The sequence below is a fragment of the Paroedura picta genome, chromosome 11, assembly GCF_049243985.1.
Source record: "Paroedura picta isolate Pp20150507F chromosome 11, Ppicta_v3.0, whole genome shotgun sequence".
In the NCBI taxonomy this organism is placed as follows: Eukaryota; Metazoa; Chordata; class Lepidosauria; order Squamata; family Gekkonidae; genus Paroedura; species Paroedura picta.
Genome location: NC_135379.1, coordinates 19577668 through 19600290, shown reverse-complemented (window position 1 = coordinate 19600290; position 22623 = coordinate 19577668). Strand labels below are relative to the sequence as shown.

Sequence of the window (22623 nt, the reverse complement as noted above, 5' to 3'; positions counted from 1 at the left end):
CAGTGGCCACTTTATGACTTCAAGTTAGAGTCGATATCTGCAACTAGTGTGCAAACTCTTCAAGACCAATTCCAATACTCACTTTATCCTGCTGTACTGTGGATCCGACTACCATCTTGGGACAAGATCAGGGACGGCCGAATTGTGGCTCTCCAGATGTCCATGGACCAAAATTCCCATGGACCGCAATTTGCATGTGCTGGCAGGGAGAGCTACAGTTCGGCTGCCCCGAATATGAAAACTACTTGTGTGCCCAAGCCATCCTGTTGAAGTAGCAGTTCTAAAGTTATCATGTAACTAGGGAGACTTTCCATCTTCCCTTGAATGCTTCTACAAGAGCATGCACCTGTTCAACACAAATGATTTTAAAGAGCCACTGCACAACTGGAGTATATGCATGTGATAAATTGAAGATCAAACCATAGAATGCACTAGAAGGATTTGTTAACCAAATACTGTTCAAAGTTCATGCTTACAATATTAGATTGCATATCTTAACAAACTTTTCACAAATGGCGTTAACTTATTATCCTGTACATTCATCTACTGTCCCCTGGATAGCCCAGACTAATCCAATCTCATCAGATCCAGAAGCTAAGCAGGATTGGCTAGCATTTGGATAGACGACCTCCAGGGAAGACCAGGGTCATGTCACACAGTCAGGCAATGGCCAACAACCTCTGCGGGGTTGCCAGGGCAGGTTGGCGGTGGTGGCTGGAGCCATGGTACTGGCCGCCTTCAGATGGTTGAGTGCCTGCGCACCTGCCGCCACAGCTGGGGTCACGGCACTAGGGTGGTTGAGAAACACTGCTCTACAGCAGTGGTCCCCAACCTTTTTATCACCGGGGACCACTCAACGCCGGGGACCACTCACCCGGGACCACTCAATGCCTTTTACTGAGGCCCAGTGGGGGGGGGGGGTAGTTTACTCCTCTACTCTCAACCACTGCCCTAGCGCTCTCTGATCGCTATGGTAATGTTTAAACATCCCTTCAAAATAAGATACAGACACACCACAACAATGAAGTGTGTTGTAAAGGGCTGGGGGGGATGAAATAAAGGGCCGGGGGGGGGGGAAGAAGGCGTCCTTCGGGGCCCAACTCCAATTAGTCGAAGGACCACATGTGGTCCGCGGCCCACAGGTTGGGGATCGCTACTCTACAGGGTTGCCATAAGTCAGTTGTGACTTGATAGCAAAACTAACTAACAAACAAAAACACCCATGCAAAACTCTTATCATAATTCACTCACAAATAAGAAGTACAGTAAAAGCAAATTTTCTGGGCTATTTCACATTAGTATAATTTAACAGAGAACTGCAGCAACAGCTCCAGTTAAAAACAAAAAGATTTGGGGTTGAGAGTATTAAAGGGGATCAAATGCTATCCCCCTCTCTGAACTCAGGCCACATCCTAAGTGGTGGATATTGTCATGTCTGATTATAGGCACATATATGTGATCCTAACAGTAATCCTAAGAAACACATATCCAGTAAACATTTTGTCCCAGAGAAGAAGTTCGGCAACACAACTTGTAAATGCTTCCTGTTGGGTTTTACTTGCAACTTTAACTTTAAGGACAATCTTATTACACATTGCAAGTGATGACATCAAATTCCTAGAAAAAGTAGAAAGGTAGAAAGAAAAACTGCTTACTCCCTCTGACGGCCTCGGCGGCAGTAGCAGCAATAACAACAACAGCCTGCAATCACAAGCAGAAGGAGGCCTGCTAGAACAGCTATGGTGATGATCACAGCCTCAAAGTTGACTGCAAAAATTAAGAGCAGCATGTTAGGACATTTGAAGTGGCGAAAGGAAGTTAACAAAGATGAAGAAATACACTGGTAGAGAGGACGTCCACAGAGGGAAGGCATTAACACATCTAGACCTTCCTTCTTCACGGCAGCTGGAAGAACTCAGACAAGGAACATCACACTTAACTATTCACCTCAACGGATGGCTGCAATTTCCTTAGCGGATGGAACAGACTGATCACTCTGATCCACGTTTATCCAGTGTAAACAGATTCGATTCCAAACAATATAAGGTAAGACCAGTACATGTTTGCCAATTTCTCACACTTCAAATATGGACATGTTTGGAACCACTGTTAGCACACCAGTAGATAGGACAAATGTCTGAAGAGCTGCAAACTGTATTGCAGAAAAGAAAAGGGGCACCACTTTATGACTGAATATGCAAAATTAACACTAGGCAATCAATTTTATAAAGTTCCTGAAAGTAACAAGAACCAAGTCTTATCTTTAGAATGAGGCACACACGGGATATCACTTCTCTGTGGCACCTTATGAAAATTATTAGCATCTACTCGGCAAGCTTGCAGCCAAATTCTTTGGTAGACAGGATTTCATTTTGTTGAGTCGTGATAATAAATTGACATATCTGACATATTATCCCAAGCTTCTTATAAAGATGTTTACTGTGAAATATTTTCTCCTTTATAATGAGTGCATTGTTTTCTCAGACAGAGGTTTTCCCCTCAAAATATGTAGCATGGCAATGCCAGGGCATCAAATGACAGTCAAGGACAGTATTAGGACAGGCAAAAGGAAGTACTTCTTTACACTGAGAATGATTAAAATGTGAAATTCACTGCTTGAGGATGAAGTCATGGCTACGGAAATAAGCAGCTTTAAAAGGGGATTAGATAGATTGATAGCAGATAAATCTATCAGTAGCTACTAGCCATGGTGACTGAGGGGAACTTCCACATTCAGAGGCACTAAGCCACTGAATCCCAGAGCCAGGAGGCAATAACAGAGGTAGGCCTCAGCCTCTGTGCCCTGTTGCTGGACCTCCAGAGAAACTATGCGAGACAGGATGCTGGACTAGATGGACCACTAGTCTGATCCAGTAGGGCTCTTTTTATGTTCCTGTGTAAAACAAACTATGGCACTAACTCCTGTGCAGGCAGCAGACATACACAATGTATTTTCAAACACCTTGTTATATATTACCAAGCTTTATCACACTTAATTTGCTATAATATAATACATTTACTGCTGAGTGCAGTGGTTTCAGTTATAGAGGTTGCACCCGCTAAACACTGCACTATCACTGCACAACAGAAAACATTAACAAATACATTGTTTTGTGCACAAAGGAAAATCCAGTTGTGAATGATCGCTAAAGCTTATTGATAATGCAATAGCCAATTATGTGTGGATACAGTCTAATTTTAACTTGCTATCCAGATATGCTGCTGGTGCTATAGTCACTGCTGTATATGAATAAATGTATTGCCTTCTGTATCCCATACAGTCTGTGTTTTCTATTTTCTTCTTTTACTTTTTCCTGCCTCTCCTATTCTTATCTATTTAGGACTAAAGTACGTTAATATAGTCCCCAAGCCTGATTTGTGAACCCTAAAGAAGTCCCATCTGATTATTATTCTGAATAAAACTAAGGCAAACTTTTTTGTTTTGGTGGAAACAGCTTAACTCTGTGATTGCAGGAGCTTGGAAATGTAATAAAGGCTGAGTGAAGATGATAATTCATCTATTTAATGAGTGGACAGAGGTGGTATATCTTAGTATCCATCCATCCTAAAAACTTTATTTTTATAGTCTGCCCTTTCCTGTTGAAGAGCATTTCAGAGGGTTACTATGTAGGTCTATAGTAGAACACTTCAATATGAGTCCAGTAGCTCCTTAGAAACCAAGTAAAGTTTCAGGGTATAAGCTTTTAAAAGTCAAACTTCCCTTTGGCAGAAATGAGCAGGAATGAAGATTTTCATGTCCTTTTATCTCGGGCAGAAGGTGGGAGGGGTATGTAAAGCGTACAAAGGTACATGACATGCTGTAATCAGTTTGATTAGAACAGAGGAGAAATGCTTGGGGGCGGAACATTAGCTTTTTAAAAGAGATAAGAATCCCATGTCCTTATTCAGCCGGGGGAGGGGGGGTCCACTGAACTTGTGAATTTCCCCAAATTTAGCATTCTCCTTGTTATTCCCCTTTGAGAATGGCATAGTGAGGATGGATTCCATGGCTAGAAATCCGATTTACTGTTTCTTTGATTTCTGTAGGTCACCTAATCCTAAAGATCTTGAAACTGATGCTACAAGTGTTCATTTAAACATATTCAGAGATGATGTCCATCACACAAATATTAATGGGTCAGCAACTGCCAATGCACATTAGTTCATTCTACCAAATATCATGTCTATGGCTGGGATTTCCACAAAATTTCCACCTGCGGACCCCATCCTGCCACCACACAAAATGTGTCCTGAAGCGGCCTTCCATTCACAGAAAGGCAGTGATGGATCAAATCTTATACTTTTTATAGTATTAGGCAGATGTGATGGAAAGAAAATGGCCATTAAAGGCTTTCAGATTTGGCCTGTTTTAAAACAAAATTAAACTGAACAAGCATCAGAGTCACATTTTCTAAATGTCCGGTGGCTATGGCTAGGCAGAAACCCATCCTACCTACTGTCTCATTTCATATCCCTGAGAAAGGAAGAAGTTCATGCTGAATCTCCATGTAAATAGTCATTGTGGAGCTCTAAGTCAAGCCAGGGCAGGAAGCATTACGATTACAATTTGATGAGAGCACATACTTTGACTTTTTAAAAGCCAAGGACGGACAGTCCTTTACTTTTGTCATATGAGATTATTTCAAAACTATACGTGAGGGGACTTCCAGTGGGCAAAGGTCATCTGAAAGGTCCAATTTATTCTGACCGCAGGCCAAAATCAGTTTGGCAAGCATGATCAACGATCTCATCGAATCATTTTGGCCCACAGAGCACATTTCAGTCTTGACAATGCATTTTGAAATAAGGTAACAAACACGAACATAAGGAACATTCATACAGAGATCCATTCCTTAGAGGATGGAAGTCCATGGTTTCCAACACTCCATGCCTGCACAAGTTGAACGCTAGTTAACAAGCTTTTTAAAAAAATTAGGCTTCCAAAACAGATCGACAAAGATGTAAACCTTGCTGATTTACTCCCAGGAAAGTTCGTAGAAGATTGCAGCCTTTGTGACTGTATTTAGACAATCCACAAACTACACATGGTGGAATACTGACAAGCCATAGTATATTAAGCCAATCCTTCTGCATGACTTTGTTTGCTGTTTACTGCAAACTATAGTTTGATGACATATCAGAGTGAAAAACTATGGCTTGTGCTTGTATGCTACCAGAGTAGCGTTGCAGGAATGTTTCAAGTTGGAAAATAGGCATTAGAGGGGAGGGCAGGGTCAACCTGCTATTAATGCCATGTTCCTCATCCAAATAGGAACTGTATACACCTAACTGAAAACAAAACATGTGAAAGCTCCATTCCCACAACTCTCAGAATGATGTCTGGTTTGACCCTGAATGATCAATAGAGAGAATTGTGGAATGCATTAACTCACATGTGTTCCTCCAAAAGACATCTCTGGATGTAACATATTAGCAGATCCAAAAATCAAATTTCATTTATCATCAGTAGACTTCATATAAAAGTGTGACTTCATTCTCAAGCTTACAACTCAGAGCAGGAAATAGATCAAAGACCAGCAACAATTATTTCAGGGAAAAGACTTCTCAGTGAAAACATATCGCAAAGCTATTGCTTCACCTGGACCCATTATGCACGGGGGTTTTAGCGCACATTCGGGGTGGAATGGCGGCGACTAAAATCACGGATAACGCACGGAGCCGGCTGCAACCGGCTGCAGCTTCGGTGCATGCCGCCGAAAAGGCCGCGTCAGTGAAACGCGGAAGAAAGCGCAGCTTCCGGGTGAGCGGGGCGCAACCAGAAGCGGCGCCCGGATCGGCGCGTGCATAATCAGTTACTCTGGGTTTTGCCGCCGTCGCGCCCCGCCCCGTGTATAACCGGTATGCGTCGCGTCTTCCCCCTCCGCATTTTCCATGTGACCCGAAATCGCCGTTTCGGCGGCCGTGCATAATGGGCCCTGATGATGTTAAGGTTAATGTAAAGTTTATGAGTAGCTCACAAAGCTAACTGCACAGATCAAAAGAAGGTGAGTTAATAATTCTTGTATGAAAATCGGAGCTTGAGTTTTATTTACTTATTCTAAAAGGTATACCCTGCCTTTCTGCCCTCATCGGGGCCATCGTGATGGCTTCTATGGCTTGAATTACAAATTAAAAGCACACACTAGAGTTGCAACCAGTACTTACCCCAACAGACTCCCCAACGAGCCTCTGACAGTGGGCACAGCGTAGATGATGGAATGATGCTCCTCACAGGGTAATCCAGACAAAGGGAGTTTTCATTGCACCAAAGACACTAAAGAAAAGTGAAAATTTGGCAAATATCCTTATTAAGTACTCACTTTCACCTTTCAGAAGTTAACATCACCATTTATCCATTGCTACCTTTAGTTTTGGAATATCCTATGCAGCAGCACTCTAATAAAATATTCTCAGGTCTTCCTAGGATCGCCAACCTCCTGGTAGTACCTGAAGATCTCCCAAAATTACAAGTGATCTCCAAATCACAACATTATTTCCCTTGAGGATAACTGCTGCTTTGCATGGTGGGCTTTATGACAGCTAAGATCAATGCTTCCTTGCTTTGCAAGGTACTGCATACTCCAAAATGAAACAAACATTGTTTTTCAGTAATGCCATGCACACTGCAAGCATCTGGGGCTGGGGCAGGGAGGCAGCTGGCATCACTTCCAGGGTTACTTGAAGCCTGAAGAATATTTCAGGGGTTACTCCACAGTCAAAAGCTTGAGAAAGGCTGTATATCAGCCATGGATTAGTAACCAATGTACAACACCACGACAATAAATTTTCTATTAGCCATGAGCATCATAAATACACATTTTCTTAATCACATCAACTTATTTGTTTTAATGATTCAGAAATGCTTGAACTGAATATTTTATTTGTCTTTTCAAGTTCAGAAGTAGGGTGTATTCAAGTGAGTAGCCGTGTTGGTCTGAAGTAGCATGACAAAATGAGAGTCCAAAAGCACTCAAAAGCACACACCTTTAATTAATCTTTGTTGGTCTTAAAGGTGCTACTGAACTCTAATTTAGAAGTAGGGTTTGTTTGTGTGTTTTATTGACTTTCCATGGGACATATAAAAGGTTTGTACGTTATCCTGAAATTCTTAGCAATGCTTTATATGTTTGCATGCATTCCAACTGGCTTGATAAAACCCTGACTGGTCTTTCTTCAGTGACCATGTTGAGGATGGTGCCAGCAGTTTTGCTGCATCATCCATCATTCTGTCACCAAGGCAAGCCTGGACGCTGCCTGCAGCTTGACAGATTCCAGCATCTCTTCTTACTGCTGCTTTAATGACTCATTAAAACCTACGGGTTACCTCATCCCATAACATTTGAACTGCTCAACAACCCTTTTCCACAGCTTTTGAGTATAAATGTGCTGGGAAAATCACTCAGTTTGATTCCTTTTTTTGATGCTCCTTTAGCTCTTTTGTCCTTGTCACAATCTTCACTTCAGGTAAGGATTGCATGGGATTGGGAGAGGGGTTAACCCAGGCTTTCTCAACCAGGGTTTGATAAAACCCCTGGGGTTTCTTGAAAGCCCTGGAAGAGTTTCCTGAATGAGTGGGAGTTAATTAGTATTATTTTTTAATTTTTAAACATTTATCCAGTTATATGGCCATATATGGTCATGCTGACCTACCCCCTCTCCTCAAAATGGCCAATGATGGGCCTGGAGGGGGTGGGCAGGGGAGGGGCCCCAGGTGGCCGTGTACACAGCTATGCTTCCCAACCATGTTCTGCAGGATTGTACCATTTCTGGGGATTCTTGAAGCTTGAAGAATGTTTCAGGGGTTTCTCAAAGGTAAAAAAGTTGAGAAAAGCTAGGTTTACCCTTCAACACCCATTCGCTGACTCACTGAAACTGGACTTCCCTATTGTTATTAGCATTTTAAAGAAAGAGCAACAAGTGTTTATAACACAGGTTTTGACTGCCTTTAACCTTTCAGGGTTAAAGGCAACAAATAGGCAAATTGCCTAACAGCAGAACCTCAGTGACAGGCAACTGAAGAACTGTGTATGCATACAAAAACTTGTACCTAGAATAAAACGTGCTGGTCTTAAAGGTGCCACTGGACCAACTTGGCTACAAACCTGAATTGAACATTATTTTACATTTTACTTAAATTCACTATTATGAAGCTTGTAGAGTATGCTGTGATGGACTGCAGTTTTCAAAAGCTTAAACGTGCTGCAGAAACCGCTGAAAGACTATGAAGGGTTAATTTTTCACAGAGCCAAAAAGTTTTGAGTGACGGGCTGTTCCAAGCAATCTGATTGGTTAGCATCAGCATGGCGAGGCGTCAGTCAGTCAGATTTCTGCTTTGACTGAGCAGAGTCTGGTTTCAGTCTTAGCTGAGAGAAGTTTAACACAAATAGAGAACTGGGGAGAAGTTGGCAAGGAAATCTGAGAAGTAGAAGTCTTCCCTTCAGGCCAATGAAAGGAGAAAGAGTGAGGGTAGAGTTTCTCTATCCAGTCTAAACAGGGCGATGGTGCTTAAGAGTACAGAGATCCCTAGTCTAGTGTGGTTAGAAACTGTAGAAACCTTAATAGTCAGCTAAAAACTCAAGACAAATGCAATTGTACACCTGGTGTTTCAAGAGATGGGGTCTGGGTACTGGAAAGAGTGTACCAGCCTTCTGGAAATCAAAAGAGCCAGAGAATAGTATTGGGGAAAACACTGGAAGAATTAAAGAATTAAGACACTATGGAAACCTTAACAAATTCTCATTAGCCTAAAACACAAGAACTAAAGTTTGTGCATGTACTGATTTTATCTCAGATATATTAGTTTACCTCAGAACCTTTTCCCCAGATTTCACCTGACATGTACCCTATAAGTTGAATAAAATATCTTGTTCATTTTGAATCTCAAAATGTCTGTCCTAACTTCCACAGTTCCACACGGTCTGCAAGAGGGAGCTCTTCCACCAGACATTTGCTTGAGGTCAACCGACTCAGAACACGTGCTGGTCCCCCTAGACGACCCCCCCATGACTGACATAATTAACCTCCCAATGTTACTGTTAATTGTTATTTATATTTATTATATACATGTGTTATTGTAATTTTTTGATGTTTTACTGAAAGTTGTTTGTTGTTACAGTCTGTATAACATTCTATGTAAGTTATAGAATGTTTCAATATAAACCGCCCAGAGCTGCAAAGAAATGGGCGGTATAGAAATATAAATAAATAAATAAATAAATAAATAAATAAATAAATAAATAAATAAATAAATAAATAAATAAATAAATAAATAAATAAATAAATAAATAAATAAATAAAATTTTCGGTGGTTTAAGTTAAAGGGTGATCCTGACCCTTCCCTCAAGTCCCTGGGTTGAGCTACCAATAAAATGAGAAGGGTGGGACAGCCAGAGTTCTTCAGGAAATATAAAATCAGACCAGTAGGGCTACTCGCTCAGAAAAGCAACTAGAAACAGAGGAAAAAGCTTGCGTCAAAGGGAGGGAAAGGCAAGGGGGTCATCACACATGCCTACGCTTTCATTCAATCCAAATGATAATTTAAACAGAGGCACTTCAGACAGATTTCAAAAAAGTAACAATTCCATACAAAGCAATCAGCTATAATTTTCTGCTAAAGAAGTTCTGCTTAATCCCATTTAAGTCATATGTTTCCTGGGTAAAAGAATTTGGGATGGGGTAGAGCCATTCAAAGGAGAGAAAAGGCTTAACACACAGTCTTCCAAGGAACTATGAAAACCCATTGATCACAGCATTTCACAGGAGCAATTTTTTTTTCAAAAGAAATCTCACTCACCGTGACCTTCCCATTTCAGTATAGGAGTTTTATTTATTTTTCCTCTCTGGTAAATAATGCTATCTAAATACAAGCTTTCTTCTGCCCCCAAGCCTAGCCCAGATGATATTAACAACAGTCATTAAACCGTGAGTGTTTTTCCCCACAAAGATTATAAATCCCCAAACTTACTGAAGTATTTTGAATACACTGGTCACAAGTCTTCCCAGAGAAAACACCGCATGCTAGAAGAGAATAAAACCTCATGAGAAAATGTACTGGTTGTGTAGTAAGCTGTCCAGAAAGCACAAAAGGTAGCAGGATGGGGAGCTCAGTTTTAAAAAATTTCCAAAACTGTATTAATCTTGTAGGGCTCCCTCCCACTGACAGAACTGTATGCAATCTTAGATCACCCAAACAAAACTTACCAGGTAAACATAACCCAAGCTTACTCAAAGCTATTTATTCTGTCCCTCCCCATGCCAATCCCTGCTCAGAGATGGGAGTAAGATCTCCTAAGGCCACTTCTCATCTTGCTGGAAATGGGGTGCTGAACTAAATGCACCTTTGGTCTGCTGCAACAGGGCTATATCTAGTAACATTTTCATCTTGCCCTTCTTCCAGTGATCTCAAGATTTGTCACACAGATGGATTGTTCTTCCCCATTTTATCCTATAACTACTACTCTGTGGGGTAGGTTAGTCTGAAAAAGTGACTGGCCCCATAATCCCCCAGCACATAGGGAACTTGATCCCAGAGCCTAATTTGATACTAACCCCTATATCTCATCAACTCCCTGTCTTATGTTCACATGAATAGGGAATCCAATAGCTTCTCAGCAATCTATATTTATTTATTACCAGCTAGTATGGAACATAACATGCAAGATAATAGCAGCATGCACATACCAAGATGATGAATTATTCAAACATCATGCACTGTACCTCTGGCATCTATATCACCCAAAATTTGTTAAACATCTTTGGCCAACTGTCAGTGAAACGATAACTAAGAGACCTTTCAGTTAAAATTCGTTTGGCCATTTGTTACCAGAAAACAACAGGCACCTATTTATAAACTTTAATCAATTTGGGCAACTATTGTCCGAGTTGCAATTGTTTCCTGCAGCAAATCAGAAAATACAACACCTGACACTGGGCTACTGTTTCTCATACAGAGGGTAGTCTTCCTAAATTGAAATCAGTATGTATGTTTGAGGGGCCTAAAACAGCCCTGTCTATTAAAAAACAAAAACAGGCCTAATAATCATAAGACAAACATTCTGACATGCACTCCGTGACTAGAGTCAAAGAGCAACTAGGATGAGCAGGTTCCACAGCCCGATCATCTCGTCCCTACAGATGAACAGGCAGAGGAACCCCTGGGGAAGGCAATTAGGCTTCTGGGCTTCCTGAGTGGACCAAAAGATCGCCATCACTCAAGAGGAGGCCAGGCAGGCGGAAGGATGCTTAATCGAGGGCTAACTCAACGGAGGCAATGCTCCCCTCTGCTGTGCCAAGAAGTCCGGCCAAGCGAAGGCAAAAGGGGCATCCATCCACCCCACACGCCGAAATGACGTAAGGAAGAGCAGCAGCTCAAGGCTGTGCTCACAACAGTCCTGCGAGGTAGGGCAGGCTAAGTGAGAGACCGGCTGCAACCTAAGCCCCCGCCCTCCCGGGCCGACTCGGGGTCCCTCCCCTCCCTGTACCTTGCCCGGGGGGTCGCGGGGGAGCGGTGAAGGCTGGCTGCGTGGCGCGGTCCTCCTCGGCTGCTGAGCAGCTCCACAGGAAGAGGACAGCCGGCAGGCACAGGGCCCAAGGCCGGCACGGCGCGGCCTCCATCTTCCCCGCGGCTGACCTGCGCCGCCCCCTCAACTTTCGGGCTCCGCTTTCTCCTTCGCGGGACCCGAGGAAACCGCGGGTCGGCTCGCGCAGGCGCACTCGGAGCAGAACGACTCCTCGGCCGTCTCGGAGCGACCAACGGCACAGCTGGTCTCTTTGTGCCCCGCCCCTTCCCTTAGAAGTCGAAATGGGGGCGTTTCTGTACGATGCCCCGCCCCCTGTCCCGTTCTTTTTGTCTCTTCCCTCGGAAACCGAAACGCTCAACTTTTTGCCCGCCTCCCTTCAGAATCCGGCCGCGGAGGGCGACAGCAGCCGGCGGGGCGATTGAAGTTTAACTCGTGCTGTTTCGTAGCGCTTGGCACGCTCACATTACACTGCTTCTCTTTGGACTGTGGGTTTAAAGGACGTGGTGATTAGGGTTGCTAACTCTGGGTTGGGAAATACCTGGAGATTTTGGGGGTGGAAGCGGGAAGGGGTGAGGGGAGACCTCAGTGGAGTTTAAACACTATGGCGTCCACCCTCCAAAGCAGCCATTCTCTCCGGGGGAACTGATCTCGTTCTTCTGGAGATGAGCTGGAATTCTAGGGAATCCCCAGGTCCCACCTGGAGGTTGGCATCCCTAGGTGGTGTCTGCATAGAACTGACTCGCATAGGAGTGCAGATGCTAAAAGTTGACATCCAAGCTTCCTCCTCAAAACAGTTCCAACTAGCTTGCCTTGCATTCACGGTATTAGCAATGATAGAAAAATGGAACCATTCTAGTCGATGGCAGTATCCTTCCAACTTTGTTTTCAACTTTGCCAGAACACCATTTGGAACCAGCCAACGTGTGGTTAAGAGCTGAGGCTCGAACCTGCAGAACTGGGTTTGATTCCCTACTCCCCCTACCTGAATCTTGCTGGCTGACTTCTCACAACCCTCTTGGCCCCATTTACCTCACAAGGTGCCTTTTGTGAGGAGAGGATGGAGGGGGGGGGGGAGATTGTAAACTGCTTCAAGACTCCTTATGTCTCTTAATTTCTCTCACAGGATTGCAAAATGGCTTAGGGAGAAACAGAAGAGTTGCAGGAAGGTAGAAGTGTCTTTAAAAAGAAAGACGTGGGTACAAAATATATAAAATGATGGAAAAAGCAAACCTTTTAAATGCTTTGGAAGCTGAACAGCCAGTCCAGAGGGTGTTTTCAAAGAAGCAAACTGGAATACACTACTTCCACTTCATTTGTATCTTGGCTCAGGTGATGTAACAATTATTAGCAAGATCATGAGTCTTCGGGGAGGGCAGTATATGAATATAATTAATAAATACTCCCCCCCCCATTTGTGGAGGCCTGACTTGTAGGAAAAGGACAAAAGACAAGTTTTCCTGTCCTGATGTCATACTAGTTTATTGTAAAACTGGAAACAATGTTCTTTCCATGAAGAAAAAGAGGATGGAGCATGTGGGCCCAAAAATCCCCAGGATCACACACAGAGCCACAAATCAAAAGTATTCCTGTTTGTATCTTTAAATATGCTATTTGTTCAAGCTTACTTCAAGTACATGGCAGTAAATACAATAAAAGGTAGCACCAAAATATTCAGGAATTGCCCAGTGCATTACATTCTAAATTGATATCAATGTTTAAAACAACTTCTATAAATAAACCACAGGTATACAAGACTGTTTTTTAATTAAAAATACATACTTCCTATTACATAAAACACCATAACTAAGCACTACTAAAAGCAAAAACTGGAATTCTATAAAACTGAAACTTGTATTCACATATACAACTCTGCACTGGAAAACTGCCGCATTTGTACAAGCTGAACAAGGAATAATGCAGAAGTCTCAAATCAAAACCAAATTCAAATCCAGCAACTTTTGCATCTACAAGCTGGAACACTGAGTCTGACATAGCGCAAATGCAAAAGTACCCAAAACATCAGAAGTACAGGACCAAAACAAAATTCCTCAGGGGCACAGATTTAATATAAAGACTAAACACCAACACAGAGTCCTTCACAGAAATTTAGAAAACCGTTTTCAGCTCTGTCTCCAAATTTGTTTCTTACTGTTGCCCTTTCTGAAATTGAACAACGTTAAGGACAAACCAGCTAAGATAGATGTTTATGCATGTAATGGGTATATTCTCCCTTTTTAATGGGTTCTTTGCAAGCACTTGCTTCACTGTGTGTGCATATAAAGTGCCATCAAGTCATAACCAACTTAAGGCATCCCTGTAGGGTTTTCAAGGCAAGAGACATTCAGAGGTGGTTTGTCGTTACCCACCTCAGAGTAGCAACCCTAGACTTCTTCCGTGGTCCCCCATCCAAGTACTAACCAGGGCCAACCTCATTAGTTTCTGAGATTTAATAAGGTCAGACCAGCCTCAGCCATCCAGGTCAGAGCACTTGTTTCACTATCTAAAAATAAATTAGCCCAACAAGTTGAGGTGGTCAGGCCTAGCTTCGGTTAAGTCACCTGGAGGTTCTACAACATGTGCAAACTCTTTTGCAAAAGCCACTTTCTTCAGAAAGAATTCTCACCTCTTGTTCTATTTAACTGATTATTAAAGGAATCATTTCACATTCTCATACAGGAATGTTTTTATAGCAAAGGCATCAAACCCATCAATTTGGCAATTTATGACCAAGAAGGATGAGGTTACAGATTTTAAAAGTCTACATAGTATGCAAACTTTAATATATAAAGTGCAGTACTGAATCACATTTCCAAAAAAACCACTGCATTTGATAATAGTCTCTTCAATAATATTTATACAAAAGATACTCTAAAAGATTACTATTAGAATTGATTTGGAAAAGGCTATTAAGTGTCCATTTTTAATATCTCTTAAAAAAATAATCATTATTCATTAACAATCTAAAATTTAGATGACACTAAGAAGGAGTCTAGAAATGATACAGTAGCTTTTTATAACCTGAGGCTATTTGGATTTTTTCTGTTTTACTGTATACATTTTTAAAAATGTAAATGGATTTTTGGTCCCTTACTAAATTTGAATCAAATCTGGAAAAATACAGCTTTGAGGAAGTGTTTTATATAAAGCATAAAAACTTTCCTATGAAATGCATACTACATTATTGCTATGAAACCAAAAACTAAATAGGGTATGGTTCTTCTGACTTCCCAGTTTTGCTACCAAGAGAAAGATCCATTTGACAGCACAATTCTGTAACATTCACTAGCAGTTTTTATATATGCACAAAGGAAAGCAAGAGTTGTAGTAAGAGTGAAGTTGTACTGCTATAAAGACCGAGGGAATGGGAAAATGCAATACTTTAACATACAGTTTCTGTTCCAGTAATACAAAGGAAGCTAAATGGTTTGATGACTGTTCCCTGTATAAATAGTAGAGGTAACACAGGCACAAAGTTGATCATCATCATTCTCAAACACAAAATAGCTACAATTTAAGGATATTATTAACACAGAGCACAATTTTTGCAGATTCCCATTGTTGTCCCATCCTTCACACCCCATGCTATTTGTGAGAGTCCCTAAGTCCCACAAGCAAAACGGGGAGAAGGCAGCAAAGTCCCACTCTGCAAACTTTGCTTAGATTGAAGGCTGGATTAACAGAAGTGCTTAAAAATCCACAAGTCTGATTTACAAACATCTATACCCATGTTTTTCATTAGTACAACTCAAGGCTAGAAATACATAAAGGTAAAAATATCCCTATGGACTTAAATGCCACCAGCTTTGATTAGACTTACAAGGACTGCTAACATTTGGGCTTACTCCATTCTTCCCTCTAGTAAACCCAAAGCAAGCAGCTGTAAAAAGAACCAATTAAAATGCCAGTTCTGTTCACATTCTGCTTATGCGTTATTTTTAGAAATCTCCCAGATAATGGGGAGGGAGTCACCAGATCCATAGTGCTTAATTATGGAACAGCAAAACGGTGTTTGGCTTTTCCAACTTCTTTTTCTAAGAGGCATGTGTAACCACAGGAATGTCGATTTCAATGGCGGAGTGCCGTGACCGTGCAGAATATGGTTGGGAAGCATAGCTGTGTACACTGGGTGCATGCGAATACAGGGGCTGCCAGAAAGGGGAAGGCAGTGTTTTGCATGCACAATACCACAGGAATAAGAGGATGGCTGTGAAGAGCAAGCCTCCTGCACTGGCAATAGCAATGAATACAGAAATGTCAAAGGAGAAAACAGGCTCGTATTTTTTGTTCATTTCTTGATTGTGGAAGATGACCCAGATAGATGGAGCCAAACAGATGACACATGCAAGGAGAAAGAAGAGTCCGGCCACAAGATGGCAACCTGCACTATTTATGAGACATCTGGCTTGTTTGATGTTTGGCACAGATGAGATGAAGGCTGTGTTACACATGCCAATCAAACACAGAAACAGAGCCAACACCGTAGTTAACATGCTTATGGGAAGAGTAAACTGGAGGATACGCATGTCCAGCTGATCTACAGCTGTATACCACTCGGTGTCATAAATCACACAGTCTTTGCTTCCATCAAAACGAACACACTTAATCCAGAGTCCAGTGTAAACCGTCACATTCTTCTCGTTTTTGTTAAAGGTGTACAGGCGCATCTGTCGCCAGTTAGGAAGTAGGGCAGCAGCGATGAGTCCTGATAAAGCAGCTGTTCCAGAGAGGAATGCCAGGACCGTTGCAGCATGAACGTCACGGCAGCCCATGTCTAGCCAATGAAAATGCTTCCTGGGGAAGAACATGTTATTAAGTGAATAACATTTAGACCATCTCCTATTTTTCAATAAGAGGAAATTATTACTACAGTTCTACAAATCAGAAGTTAGCTCTTATATGCCGCTTTTTTACAATCGCCTTCCCTTTCCTCTCAGAGAATAATAAATTTACCCAGAATAATACAGGAAGGCAACTCTCAAATAACAGTTCGCCATGTATGGCTCAGGTCCTATAAAGCAGTGGTCCCCAGCCTGCGGGCCGCGGCCCGGTGCCGGGCCGCAAAGGCCATGGCACCGGGCCGCGGCTCCCTCTCCCCGCCCCGCCCCCGCAGTAAAAAACTTCCCAGGCCGCAAGCTTGCGGCCCGGGAAGCGTCTTACTGCAGGAGGCGGGGAGAGGGAATCAGGGCCGGGCCGCGCCTGTGCGGGCCACGCCCGCTCGGCCCGATCCGCGGGCGCGGCCCGATCAGTGGGCGCGGCCCGGGCGCGGCCCGCGGGCGCGGCCCGATCCGCGGGCGCGGTCCGCGGGGGCGCGGTCCGCGGGGGCGCGGCCCGCGGGGGCGCGGCCCGATGCCCTGCCGGTCCCCAGCCTCGGAAAGGTTGGGGACCACTGCTATAAAGTAGCAGTGCACTGGATTTTGATCCAATGGTCACTTAAAAAAATACTGTTTTACAGGATCATATCACCATTTGGTAAATATAAAACAGCAAGCATTTCTTGGAATAGGAATAAAATCTGGCATACCTTGCTTTAATCTCTTACTAGGACTTCAGTAACTGAAGTTAGGTGGTGGAAGAAAAATGGGATCAAGTCATAGCTGAATTATGGCAAATCCAGAGGGTTTTCAAGGCAAGAGATGTTCAGAGGTGGTTTGCTATATATGGTCATATCACCTGATAAATTTTTCATAAATTTTAAATATATATTTAAATGTAATTAACTTCCACCCATTCAGGAAACCCTTTCAAGGCTGTCAAGAAAGCCTGCATTAGACTATTACTATTATTGTATTTATTATATTGTGTGAGTCTATTTGCCACCACTGCCCAACTCCTATCTCATTCAGTGAAGAGGATACAGGCATTTTTGTTCTTATCAATTCAAGAGTTCTAAATGCCAAAAACAGAACTTGCATGGTGATAGGGAAATGGATTTGACTATACACATTAAAGCAAAATTGAACATATTTAAAAAAAATAACTTTTCATCTGCAAAGCAGGACTCAGGCCAACTTACAAATCTAAAATCTCATTACAACATCCGAACAGCTCCTCTAGTACGGCATACATATATTCCAGTTAGGTACTTCAACTCAGGAAAATTGTGTTATTTAAACTGTAAAAAGCTCACCTACAGTGTTTGGAATTATGCAACTTCCTGGGCCTCTGGAGAGCTGGCTCCTAAGGCTTAGGCTAAGACATAGCATCAGATAAGGAGCTGCTTTTTAGGTTTAGGTGCGGCGGTGACTGAGCAGGTGGAACAGATCAGTCGTTGATGACATGTTCTCTCCTGACACACAAATGGCTTATTTCTCAAAGTAAAGATCACATTAAACTTTACAAAGTGTTTGTGAGCACTTGAGATGTTATGGCTGGGGGGGGGGGAGATAAAAAATAAGGGGGGGGGGAAAGCAGGTTCTCCCCTTTGCCACCCCCAAGAACTATTTTTCTAGTTTTCTAATATTTTTTTTTAATTGGAGGAACACACCAACAGCTCCTATGAAAGATGTTCTTTTGGAGAATGCTCCTTAAGGGAAGCTTTCTCACAGTCAAAACATACAGCATGAAAAAATATCTGAGAACTCTTAAAAGTTTGGGAAGCATTGAAGAAACCCTCTCATGAAATATTTTCTCCTTTTTGATTAAGAAAACCCTTGTCATCATACAAAGTATGTTGTTCATTCCAAAGTATACAGCATGAAAAAGCCCAAAGACTTAAACCAGGGATGGGGGGAGAAATATAAAACTGATTCGCCCCACCCCAATAGCTTCAACATTTCTCACTTCTAGTAAGTGCCTGCTTTTCATCTAAAGTTCATAATAAATGTCTGACTTTTGACAGTCATGTTAGATGCATGTTCCATTATTTCTTGGGATAACCTACCCCCCCTCCAAAAAACAGACATTATAAACTTACCAAGAAGGGTAATCAAGTCACAAACAACCACTACCCGTAGGAGAAAAATTCTAAAAGATCTAAGGAGAAAAAAAGAATCACATTACTTTTGTTGACACAATGGCCTAAGATCGTCATGGAATCAAAGTCATCTAGTCCAACCCCCTGCACAATGCAGGAAACTCACCTGCCTACCCACAGTGACCCCCAATTCCATGCCCAGATAATGCTTCCCCACTTCCTGAAAACTAGAATCTTTGGCCAGTCTGTCCTGGAGGAAATTCACCTTTTCATTGACTGGACTGTTTCAAAAAGGAAACCTTTTTCCTTTCCTTTGTATGACCATTCTTTCATACAAATGCCTCATGTGTCTTGTGGCTACAGGGACATAAAGAGCTGCCTTATACCATCTAGCAGCAGCTCTCCACAGGTTAAGGAATCCCTCCCCAAACTGTACCCGCCACAGACTCTACCTCAAAATCCCTACGAATTTCCCAACCTTGTCAGGCCTGGCCTCAAGGTGCACTTTCTCAAAGGCCAAAATAAGTCTGGAAAGGGCTCTTCACCTCCCCTTCTTTTTAACTGTCCATGGTTGTCTGGGAACAGCCACAAGTGTTCCAGGATGAACCCATGCACCCTTTGGGTCCCACTCTCTCTTCAGTGAACATTGGCCATGCAAACATGGTCTTGGGTCTTTCCTATAGTGGAACCACAGCTTTAGGCTAGGCTGCAGAGGAAAAAGCTAAAAGAGTTAATATTAATGAGAAATTAATATATGGCAACAATCTGCATCGATTAATGAGAAACTAATATTTCTTTAACTGGAAGTTTTTAAAGTAAATAGGCTGACATGGGAACCAGCTTGGTGTGGTAGTTAGGAGTGCGGACTTCTAATCTGGCAAGCCAGGTTTGATTCCCCACTCCTCCTCTACATGCAACCAGCTGGGTGACCTTGGGCTTGCCACAGCCCTGATAAAGCTGTTCTGACCCAGCAGTAATATCAGGGCTCTCTCAGCCTCACCTACCTCACAGGATGTCTGTTTTGGGGAGAGGAAAGGGAAGGCGATTGTAAGCCACTTTGAGACTCATTTGGGTAGAGAAAAGCAGCAGATAAGAATCAACTTTTCTTCTCCAACATACAACCTGAATACTTAAAACAGAATAAACACCTTCTTTATTCATGGCATAATCCAGGGTTTCTTGATGGCCCTGGAAGGCTTTCCTGTATGGGTGGGAGTTAATTAATTAATTAATATATAAAGTTATATATTAAACATTTATCAGGTTGATCATGTCAACCTCCCCACCCTTCCCAAACGGCCAATGATAGCCTGGAGGGGGGTGGGAAGAAGAGGGAACCCAGGTGGGCATTTAAACAGCTACACTTCCCAACCATATTCTGCACCACTGGGGTTTCTCGAAGCCTGAGGAATGTTTCACGGGTTGAGAAAGGCTTTTGGTACACTGCTTTTCAAATATCGCCACACTCCAGAAGGGGAACAATTGTAAAAAAAACACTTCAAAAGAGAGGGGACCTGGAAAGGAGCCGCTTTGCGGGCGTTACTAAAGGTGACGAAGAATCGCGGCGGAACCCCCACGGACCCAAAAAGCTAGCCAGGGAAAGCCCCAGAGCCAGACGAAGCATCCATCGCTGCACTGGGTCACGCAGTCCCTAAAGTCGCCATCCCAGCTGCCTCTGGCCGACATCTGGCTCTCCTGATGTCCATGGACTACACTTCCCAGGAGCCCCTGCCAGCACAGTTCTGGCAGGGGCTCATGGGAACTGTAGTCCATGGACACCTGGAGAACCACAGTTCGGCCGCCGCTGCTCTAGAGAAGCCGGCTGCGGTCGGAGAAGCCCTCGTAGTCCGGAAGGGGCGAGGAAACCACGGCGCCAAGCCACCCCCAGGGCGAAGACTAGGAGGAAGAGCCCTTAGCCGCACTCACCCCTTCGCCGACACCGACGCCGCGCCGCCTTCGCCTTCTGCCTTTTCCGGGAAGCTCTTGGTTTCCCCACGTTTTCCCGCGGGCCCCTGGGATTGTAGTCTCCGCCCCGCGAGGTGCGCCTTTCCTCTCGCTCTCAAGACTACAATTCCCAGGATTCTCTCCCCGCACCCGAAATTTAGGACGCAACGTCCTCCTAATTCGGCTCCGACTCGTCCTCTTCTTTTTCTGCCACTGCTGCGTGATCTATTGAAATGAGGGGATTGATTGGCATGCTTCTGAGTTCCCAGTTCCTCCTCATATGCGCAAAGCAAGAGAGTGGGAGATGGGGTGGGCCAGGTAACTCAAATGCATGCAAATTTGCGTTAATGTAGCAATACTTTACCTTTAAAAATGGATGCCTGGGACGGTTCCGCACTCATTGAATAATGCCATTTGAAAGTAGGTTATCTTGCTCCGCACAGGAAAATCCGGCTGCCAAAGCACACTGAAAGTGCATTAGCCAACGTGTGCATAATGGACCTCATGCGGTAGGTAACTTCTTAAAGATGCAGAGCACTGCTCCACTTTTGGTTCATTTAAACCAATCTATTTATTTTGAAAATTATTTTAACAAAACTAGCCTTAACTAAGGTAGGAAGCATTACCAGCCATTTGGCAGCCTGACTTAAATCTGGAGGGGGGGGAGCATTTAAATAATTGCAGAACCCATTAAACACCCCCAAGGTTCCTTTGGGCATATCCGTCTCAAATAAAATTTCCCAGTGCCCTTCAAAATAAAGTGGGCTCCAGTAGCATCTAGTGATGTCATTGGCCATCCAAACTTCTGGGAAAGGCAGAACCCTGGTTGGGAATCCGTGCTTTGGACTATATGACATTTGTACCCTACAGTGATCCCTGTCCTCCACCTCCAAACCTCCAGGATTTTCCCAACCTGGATCTGGCAACCCTTCCCCCCCCCCCCCATCTCCCACTGGTGGGCAGAAAGGCCCTGGCAAGTATACCCAAACACATCTAAAGTAGCTCTGTAGGTCCCAGGCAGTAACATCTTACATTGGCTTTACATTTTATCACAGCATTTATCACGGGAGGAGACATTACAGAAGGGAACAGTGGCAAGTCTGTCCTATTTTTATCCCACCCAGGTGCTCGGGGAGGCATCTGTGGTCTTCTCCTGTTCCAAGAGTTAGAGGGAAAGTAAAAGGACTCTAACCGATGGCACTGAGAGAACGAAGCTGAACAGGTCTATGCAGAAGTAACTCCAATTTTATTCAGTGGGGCTTATTCCCGAGGAAGTGTCTTTAGGATTGTGCCTAAAATGGATCATTGATTAAACACAGGGTAGCTTACCATTCATTTTCTGATGTATTTATCCAGAACCTAACAGAATTCTGGCTTGTACCACTTCTGCTGCATGTAGAGAAGAATGTTCTGGGAGACCCAGGTTTGAATTCCCCTTCTACCACTGAATCTTGTTGGGTGACCATGAGCAAGTCACTTGTTCTCAATAGAAGGGAGATTGTGTATTAAGCTGGTTTAGAAACCCACGGCAGGGGGCCAAGATATTAAAATATCCAAAATAAATAATTTCCAGGATTTTTACTGCAAAAAAAGCATGCACGGAAGCAAACCAACTCTTCAAGAAGACAATATGCACGAATCAGAGTCATAAATTCATCAGAACACCAAAATAGCAATCCTATGCAGTCATTCCAGTTTAATATAATGGCTTCCACAAATTTAGAGTGGACTAACGTTACACAACATTGCACCATTAAAACTTTTCGCGTATCTTTCTAACAAGCCTTTGACAATAACAACCCCGGATGGAAGCACACTTTCCAAACCACTGTCCCCCCACCCTATGCCCAACAATGGAGAGATCATTTCCTTGCCTTTGTCTATCAAGACAGGTCGCCAATGCCCTTTGAATGGCTGTTCCTCCCTTTTCCTGCATATTAGCAGGGAAAGCATTTGCTTCCTAAAATGATGAATATGTCCCCTTTGGTCTGGTCACTTTGATAGAAGGCATAGCTGTAGTTGAGTTTCAATATACCTTCTACATTTTTATTATAGTGTGACATGGAAGACTAGTAATTGCAGAAGCAATCTGAGATGTGCTCTAGGTACGCTAGGGAGAGTTGTGCTGCACAGGTTATTACTGCTCCAGATCAAAGGTTTGGCTTGAGTGGTCGTAGGAACAAATTCGGGCCACTTTCACAGAAACACTCTGAACCGAGTGGGAGAGAAGGTCAACCGGGCTAGTAT

General features: G+C 43.2%; 2 protein-coding genes across 4 annotated transcripts in view; both read right to left on the bottom strand.

Annotated features, from left to right (window-relative positions):
- LOC143820379 (pituitary tumor-transforming gene 1 protein-interacting protein-like) overlaps window positions 1–11775 on the bottom strand; it is a 29315-nt gene extending 17540 nt beyond the window's left edge. Inside the window, exons 1-4 of the mRNA XM_077303078.1 lie at window positions 11481–11775; window positions 9965–10017; window positions 6166–6274; window positions 1656–1767 (exon numbers count right to left, since the gene is read on the bottom strand). Coding sequence (XP_077159193.1) covers window positions 1656–1767; window positions 6166–6274; window positions 9965–10017; window positions 11481–11613 — 407 coding nt within the window. The 5' untranslated portion in view covers window positions 11614–11775. The remainder of the gene's footprint in view (window positions 1–1655; window positions 1768–6165; window positions 6275–9964; window positions 10018–11480) is intronic.
- Window positions 11776–13100: 1325 nt separating this feature from the next.
- Window positions 13101–20579, bottom strand: CLDN12 (claudin 12). 3 transcript variants are annotated; one of them, XM_077303220.1, is made up of 3 exons: window positions 20359–20579; window positions 18433–18491; window positions 13101–16306 (listed from the first exon to the last, which is right to left on the bottom strand). In XM_077303220.1, exon 3 carries the CDS (start codon window positions 16286–16288, stop codon window positions 15551–15553), a length of 738 nt encoding a protein of 245 aa, XP_077159335.1. In that variant the 5' UTR covers window positions 16289–16306; window positions 18433–18491; window positions 20359–20579; the 3' UTR covers window positions 13101–15550. The 3 variants fall into 3 exon arrangements, with proteins under 3 accessions (XP_077159335.1, XP_077159333.1, XP_077159334.1); XM_077303218.1 differs by having other exon boundaries at window positions 13101–16310; window positions 20359–20559; XM_077303219.1 differs by lacking the exon at window positions 20359–20579 and adding an exon at window positions 19947–20254 and having other exon boundaries at window positions 13101–16310.
- Window positions 20580–22623: the final 2044 nt, after the last annotated feature.